Below are 8,363 nucleotides of genomic sequence, written 5' to 3' on the forward strand. Positions count from 1 at the left end.
GGAGTGAAGGTCACTCTTCAGCCAGGTTGTTAGCAAAGTCTATTCCTCAAAGGAGAGGCAGCAGACTCTCCTTCTTCCCCCAAAGCAAAACAAGCTTTCTTCTGGTCACTTTTGTGGCTCGGGAACTCTCCTTCAATCTGGTTCCTTCCGGCCTTGACATTAAGTGGCTAACAAGAAACACACTGAGGTCTGGCTTTCTGTATTCATACATCCCATCCGAAACTCCTGTGGTGCCTGCCTAGCCTAGCAAGCACTGGCACTGCCAACTGCACCTGACCTTGTGACTGCTATCCTTATTTTCCAAGCCAGATCTCGAGTCTATAAAAAATACATTTGGGAAACAAGAACACAAGAATTATGGTTGAAGATATTCATTTCCAGAGCTGAAGCAGATGTGGTGTGAGGTGGGCAAGTGAGAAAGTAGGACCAGTCAGGTGGCGGTGGCACACACCTTTAGTCCCAGCACTCAGGAGGCAGAGGCATGTGGATCTCAGTGAGTTGGAGGCCAGCCTGGTCTACAAAGTGAGTTCCAGGACAGGCAGGACTGTTACGCAGAGAAACTCTGTCTTGAAAAACAAAACAAAACAAAAACAATAAATCAAACAACAAACAAACAAAAAAGAAAAGAATAAGTAGAATCATGGCCTTAGCCTTGAATTTGTCCTGGGTCGGAAGAAGGGTTATCGTCATCGTCATGAAGCCCTTAGATGGCACTGGTTTACAAAGAGGATCCATGGGTCCTGGTGGCTTTCCAGGGTACTTGGCAACTAGGACTGAATAGTTAGTTTTTTATTTCATGGTGGTGGGGGTGGTTTTACCGCTTGTGTGACTTGCTGCAGCCTTAAGTGGGACCTCAGGCAGTCAGGTCTGGAGGTCAGCCTGTCACAAGGTTTGGAGTGGATCACGACACTAGTCCCCACGGTCACCATCTGGGCTAGTCATGCCTCTGAATCTTACTTTCTCACAAAATGAGAGATTATACAGACTGTTTTCAAACTTCATTCTGTAGGAGTCCAGAGTTCCCTGGAGATATCACAGGACTAGAAAGAAGTGATGCTAGGAACTGTGGGAAAGAGAATGTCCTGCCTGCCTCAGTGTGCAGACCTAGTCATAAGTGTCATGTATCATATTTGAAGAAAGATACTGGCCGGGCGATGGTGGCGCACATCTTTAATCCCAGCACTCGGGAGGCAGAGGCAGGCAGATCTCTGTGAGTTCAAGACCAGCCTGGTCTACAGAGCTAGTTCCAGGACAGGCTCCAAAGCCACAGAGAAACCCAGTCTCGAAAAACCAAAAAAAAAAAAAAAAAAAAAAAAAAAAAAAAAAAAAAAAAAAAAAAAAAAAAAAAAAAAAAAAAAAAAAAAAAAAGAAAAAAAAAAAAGAGGTAGTAGTAGGTAGGCCTGGAGAGATGGCTCAGGGGTTAAGAGCACCAACCTCACAGCACCGTGGCTTGTAACTGTCTCTCACTCTAGTTCAAGGGGATCCAATGCCCTCTTCTGGCCTAAATAGGCACCAGAACACAAGTCATGCGTCGACATACATGCAGGCAACACACACAGGTTTGAAATAAAAAGTCAGGTGTGCTATAGCACACCTTTAATCCCAACACTTGGGAGCAAGAAGCAGGTGGATCTGTGTGAGTTTGAGGTTAATCTGGTCCAAACAGTGAGTTCCAGGACAGTCAGGGAAATATACCAAAACTCTGTTTCAAACAAAACCAAAATTTTGACTATTCTTGCCTCTGCCCTCCCTGTTCTCCCTTTTACCACATCAAGACTGCCTCCTCTGTATAATTTTTAATTTTAAATGTATTTTATGTGTTTTGTATGCATGTATGTCTGAGCACCACCAGGTGTACGTAGTGCCTGCCCTCAGAGGCCAGAAGAGGGTATCAGATACCCTGAGATTGGAGATGTTTGTTCTAGATGGTTGTGAGGTGGATGCTAGAAATCAGTCTCAGGTCCTCTGGAGGAGCACGTGTGTGTGTGTGTGTGTGTGTGTGTGTGTGTGTGTGTGTGTATTATCATGCATGTCATGGTGTGCTTGTGGGAAATTCAGAAGACACCTTGTGGTAATTGACTCTCTTCTTCTACCATGTGGGTTCCAGTAACCAGACTCAGCTTACCAGGTTTACAGGCAAACAGCTTTACTAACTGAGCCATCTCATTGTGCTGAGAACCATTTACAGAGTTATATATTTAAGATGGCCATCACAGCTCACACCTTTAATCCTAGCACTGGGGAGGCAGAGGCAGGCGGATCTCTGTGAGTTCAAGACCAGCCTGGTCTACAGAGCTAGTTCCAGGACAGACTCCAAAGCCACAGAGAAACCCTGTCTCAACCCCCCCCCAAAAAAAATAAATAAAAATAAAAAAAAGAAAGAGGGTCAAGAATTTAAGGTCATCTTTAGTTACAGAGTGAGTTCTGAGGCCACCCTTGGGCTACATAAGACCTTATCTACATCTCAGTCTCCCCCAGCAAAACCTCTCCACTGGCAAAGCTCTGCTGGGGGTTACCATCTAGAAGTTTCTTTCTCTTTGGGTCTTTCTGCCTCCCTCTCTAAACTGCTAGAATTATGAGATTAAAGTGTGTGACACTACTCCTGGCAGCTCTTACTATTTTTGAGATAGGTTATACTATGTAGCCTAGGCTGGTTAGAACTTATAGTCCTGCCTGCCTTTGCCTCCCAAGTGCCAGCACTAAAGGCATAATTCACTTACGTTCACAGTATTCCTTCAATGAGGTTTTCTGAAAGTAGGTCCTTGTAGTTGCTTGTGTGGGGGTGGCTGTATGTGATAATTAGCGTGGGCATGCACACACGCATGTGCACACCTGAGGTCCACGGATGTTTTCCATGTTTGCACTTCACAGGTTTTCTCCTTGAGCTTGAGGCTCACCGATTTAGTTAGACTGGTTAGATAAAGAACTTCAGGGATCTGCCTGTATCAGTCTTCTCCTAGAGCAGGGGATAATGCTTGCTTTTTAAGTAGGTATCCAAATTCAGGCCCTTCTTGAACATGCAGGCATCTTATCGACTGTATCACGTGTTCAGTCCCACAGTCACTTTCTTATCTCCCAGTTTTACTTTTTCACAATATTTAGCAGTGTCTGAAATAATCTTCATTTTGTGTACACATTTATAGTGCACCTACTACGTCCCAGGCACCGTGTGTATTGACCGTCGGATTGGAGCCTACATAAGGCAAGGTCTTTAATTGTCCAGGTCATTTGGGTCTACACAGGACTCCTCAGCACTGGGACCCGCACACAGTAGGCATTTCTTCTCTGTTACGCGCTCTGCCCGGCCCGCCCCTCCCCCGTTCCAGGAAGTGGAGGGGGTTCTAGCCGCCTGGCCTACCGCGATGCATTTTGGGAAAGCAGCAGCACCAGATTCAAGATGGCGGCCAGCAGGAGGCTGATGAAGGTAAAAGCCATTCTCTGGCGCTGGCCAGGCCGGGGGGGGGAGGGGGGGCGTCGTCCCCGGGCCGGGACCCCCACGGCGGGCCGTGGCTCCTTGGGGCGTCGCCACCCTCCATCCCTCGTTGCGTGGCCCCGCAGTGCCGCTGTGCCGCGTGTGGAGGAGAGATGTAACGGGGCCGCCTAGGCCGCAGCCTGGGCGGGAGCGCAAGGCCGCGCCGGGAGCCGTCGCCGCCGCCGGCCCCTCGGATCAGCTTGGGCAGTTCTCAGCGGAGCCAGGCCCTCCGTCGCAGCGGCCGCGGTCCGGGTCGAGGACGCCGTTGAGGTGTGGGCCGGGCCTGGTGGCCCCAAGCTGGGCGCCCTCGGGGAAGAAAGCCGGAACCCCGGCTGGGAGTCCGCGCCGCGGAGCCGCCCGGTCCTGGGCCGCGGTCGCCAGACTCTGAGCCCCATTCCGCCAGCCCACAGCTCCGGGACCGGGAGGCTGCGAGGCCCGAGACGGGAAAAGAAGGAGGAGGGCAGGCGGCCAAAGTTAGGTCAGTTAGTTGGTGGTCTTTTGAAATTGTGTTGGGTCCTCGCAAACTATCGCCTTGTGACTGCAGAGTCACACAGCGGACAAGTTCCAACTCTAGGAAGGCTCGGGGTCGGCCCCCGTCGCAGCTAGGTTCTCCTTCCTATCCACCTCTTAGTCATCCTCATCTCCTTTCCCTGGTGAAGCAAAGTGACATTTTTGACGTGGAGGTGGGGGTTGGCTTCTTTGGTTCGAATCAAAACCGGCCAAAGTTTACAAAAATAACTTGGAGTACGCACTTTGTATCTTGAATGTAGCGGACTGTCATCTCACTAAGTGGTTCCTTTGGTGAAGCACCCAGGTTCTCGGTTGATTTCTGTTTTTCACTGGTCCATTTGCCGACATCCTCTAAAGACAACCCCGCCGGTGTTTGAGTGCTACCAGGTAGTGCGGCGGAGCTACCGCCTGACCGGAAATACAAAAGGCCCAGGGAGCTGGCTCCTGAGAACAGATAGATAGCTGGGCCTCCTCCTTGCCTGCGTTGTACGCGGTTGATGGAGACGCTGGAAACAAAAGAAAACAGTTTGTTTGTTCACTGAAACCTAGAGGGAACATTGAACTAAAAGTAGAGTGGCAGTGGGCACGAAACTGCCATGATAGAGCCCCCTCTCTGCTCTGCCACTGATGCCCATCATTTTTCTAAAAGAAAGGAGAGCTAATCGCTTCCGTGTTTAAGTCCCCCAAAGTTGCTGTCCCTCTAGTCTTATAGGTTTCAGTTTAGGAAGATAGGTGAATGCATGCTGTTTCTCCTGATTTTATTGAAATTACTTTAATTCATCCACCCTCTCTCAGGTATTTTTAAATAACTTTTATCTCACTGCCCTTCATGAACTCCAGAGTTCCTTTCTCTAAAGCAAGTATTTAATTTTTTTATTCTGGTTAAAGTCCTTTATGGTCTTATCTGTAACAATTAATTTAACTTCTTTAAATTTTAAAAAAAAAATAATGTACTTATTTTTAATTTTATATGCATTGTTCTTTTGCCTACATGTATGTCTTATCTGTGTGAGGGTGTTGGATATCCGGGATTGGAGTTACAGACATTTGTGAGCTGCCATGCTGGTGCTGGGAGTTGAACCAGGTCCTCTGGAAGAGCAGCCCCAGTGTTCTTAACTGCTGAGCCACGTCTCCAGCTCCCCTAACGTCTCCAAAGTTCGTTCGTTCCTTCCTTCCTTCCTTCCTTCCTTCCTTCCTTCCTTCCTTTCTTTCTTTCTTTCTTTCTTTCTTTCTTTCTTTCTTTCTTTCTTTCTTTCTTTCTGTGTGTGGATAATATGTTGTGCCACGGCATTCATGTAGAGATTGGAGTCCAGTGTGTCAGGCAGTTCTCTCCTTCCACTGGATGGGAGCCACATGGTCCACTCAAGAGGGCAGGTTTACCCACTGAGCCATTTCATCACCCGATCCTGACTTCTTAGTGCCCACTACAGACTTTTCTGTTTTGTTTTGTTTTGAGACAGAGTTTCTCCATGAAAGAGAAAGCAGTCTCTTTGGTCTCGCTGGATGCTTTTGCACCTAATTATTGCACTGCCATTTTTCCAGTTTTATTGTGTGCTTCATATTCATGATCATGATCATGTTTAGTCTTCCTTTTGATTTAGATATTATTCCAACTTTGTAGAGGAGAAAAGAGAATGCAGAGAGATTCTTTGGCTTGCCTCTGACTACCCTACAAAGGCTAAGATAATACGTGATTTAATACAGCTCTGTGAGTCCCAAACAAAGCTTAAGGATGGTATTCGTTCTGTGCTCTGCCTTTGTATGTGTGTTTGCTCAGCCTGAGAAAAGCTATCTTCTCAATTCCCTTTCCTTAAGGGGAGTCCTTGGGTCACCACCTGTCCCTGGTCTGTATGAGCCCCCCTCCCTCCAAGCACTTCACATTCCTCTTTGTCAGTCTGGTGCCTGTCCTATGCTGGGTTTGTGTTTCTGAAGAGCAGGAATTGGCTTTCTTCATTTTTTTATTTTTGCCTCTTATGTTTTGAGACAAAGGCCTTACTCTGCATCACAGGCCGACTTCAAATAAATACAAAATGATTTTCCTGCTTCAGCCTTCTGACTGCTAGAATTACAGGAGTGAGCCACCAGGGCCAACTGACCTAATTTCATTCTGGTATCTCCATGGTCTGTCCCCATTAACCCAGTTTGGCATTCCCAGGCTGTCAGACATCTAGAAGGGGATTTACAGTTTTAAATTGTTTTCTAAAATTTGAGCTCAGGAAAAAGTTTAAGTACTTACTAATTTAAGCTTATTTTACTTAAGTTTTTTGTTGTTGTTTTCAACACTGAAAATTAGTCTATGGTCATCTTTATTTGCAAATGAAGCAGTTTTGAGTTTTAATAGATTGGAAGAGTTATAACTATGGAGGAATAGTAGACCATGGTGAGGTGGGATGATACGCTGAGTCTCCCTGGTTTCAAGTGTGAAATACTACATTCTTCGTCATATTGTCTCCATTTTTTTCTCCATGGGGGAGGGGGGAAGAGAGAAGGAAATTGTGGATGGAGATTCTTTCAGTTCAGGAGGGAAGTCCTATTTTTATGTTGCTGATCATTGGGTTTGAGAGTTTAAGCCTGGTTAGTTGCAAAGCAAAAATTAAACAAGCTGGGCGAGGTAAGTAATCCTGTAAGTAATCCTAGACTTGAGATGGAGACAAGGATCAGGAGTTTAAGGTTAGCCTCAGCTATCTAATGAGTTTGAAGCTAGCCTGGGCTCCAGGAGATCCTGTCTTAAACAAAAGAAAGAAAATGTCATTGCCCCTGGTTGGTCAATATTATCCCAGTACTTCAGACAGAAATAAAGGAATTTCTGGTAGTGAAAAATTGAAACAGTTTGCTGGGTTTTTCTTGTTTGTTTGTTTTTATTTTATTTTTTGCTTTTATGAAACAGGTTCTCACTATGTAGTCCTATCCTGGCTGTCCCGGAACTCACTCTGTAGACCAGGCTGGCCTGAAACTCACAGAGATCTGCCTGCCTCTGCCTCCCAAATGCTGGGATTTAAGGCTTGCACCTGGCTTTTGTTATTAGTGTTTTGCCTGGGTGTTTGTCTGTGTACCATGTGTTTCCCTGGTGTTAGTGGAAGCCAAACTCATGGGACTAGAGTTGCAGATAGTTGTTGTTGTACCACCATGTGGGTTTGGGGAATTGAATTCAGATCCTTGGACTCTTTAACCAGTAAGCCATCTCTTTTAGCCCTTTAGCTATTTCTTTAATACAACAGTAATAAAAAGCACAGTTTTGTCAGGCAGTGGTAGCACATGCCTTTAATTCCAGCATTTAGGCAGAAGTGGGTGGATCTCTGTAGGTTAAAGGCCAGCTTAGTATACAGAGTGAGTTTCAGGGCTACACAGAGAACTCTGGTCTCCAAAAAACCACCACCACCACCAAAAAAGATATAATTTCATATATCTTATTTATATTTATACCTATGTATAAATACGATTGAAAAGTTATTTTAGGAAAAATGAACTTGAGAAAGCTTAGTAGTTTATTTTTTAGATTTATTTTATGTGTAGGATTGTTTTGGATGCATGTATGTCTGTGTGTCATTTGTGTGACTGCTCCCCTCAGAGGTCACAAGAGGGTATTAGAGCACTCTGGAGGCAGAGGCAGGAGGATCTCTGTTTAAGGTCAGCTTAGTCTACACAGTGAGTTCCAGGACAGGCAGGGCTATGTAGAGACCCCGCCTTAAAAACAACAAATAAATAAAAAAGAGAACATTGGATTTTCTGAAGCTGGAGTTATGGGCGATAGTGAACTGTCATGTGGATGCTGGGATTTTAACCTGTGTCTTCTACAAGAACCAAATGCTCTTAATTTTTGAGGTATCTCAACAAAGGGGAGTTTTAAGAAAGTTCATTTTTTATTCCCCCAGACAGGGTTTCTCTATAGCTTTGGAACCTATCCTGGAACTTACTCTGTAGACCAGTCTGGCCTCAAACTCATAGAGATCCCTAGTACTGGGATTAAAGGAGGAGTGAGCTGCCACCACCACCACCTTGAAAGTTTTGAATTTCAACATTAGCAAAAAAGATTTACAATGTTAACAAAGCAATAAATACATTTTAATTTGCAAAGCAGCTAATTCAGTGTTGAAGGCAACACCTAGAGTGTAGCCATTGCTTTTGTCAGGAACAAGGAAATAGCTACAAAGCCCAGAGCAAAGACTGTAGAAATTGATTGCACTGATCATGTCTGTCTTGTCCCCCTCCCTACACGTTTTCTCTACATCCCTCCCATTGAGTAGCTTCCCGAAGGGACTTTTCTCAAAGGGAACTTTGTGGATTTACAGGTGGGGAAAGTACATTTTATTAGTTATTATGGTGTAATAGTTGAGCCAAGGCACTGAGATTTGTAGCATCTCCCCCCCCCCCCCCCCCCCCC

At 45.6% G+C, this 8,363-nt stretch overlaps 1 protein-coding gene across 2 annotated transcripts in view; it reads left to right on the plus strand.

The window, feature by feature from the left end:
- The first annotated feature begins 3,351 nt into the window (after positions 1-3,351).
- Positions 3,352-8,363, plus strand: part of Ube2l3 (ubiquitin conjugating enzyme E2 L3) — a 44,718-nt gene continuing 39,706 nt past the window's right edge. Inside the window, exon 1 of one of the 2 annotated variants that reach the window (XM_050122906.1) lies at positions 3,352-3,424. In XM_050122906.1, coding sequence (XP_049978863.1) covers positions 3,398-3,424 — 27 coding nt within the window. In that variant the 5' untranslated portion in view covers positions 3,352-3,397. The remainder of the gene's footprint in view (positions 3,425-8,363) is intronic. The other variant, XM_050122904.1, reaches the window with a different exon arrangement.

Source organism: Alexandromys fortis, unplaced genomic scaffold (assembly GCF_014885135.2).
Source record: "Alexandromys fortis isolate MF-2015 unplaced genomic scaffold, M_Fortis_MF-2015_v1.1 scaffold_219, whole genome shotgun sequence".
Lineage (NCBI taxonomy): Eukaryota > Metazoa > Chordata > Mammalia > Rodentia > Cricetidae > Alexandromys > Alexandromys fortis.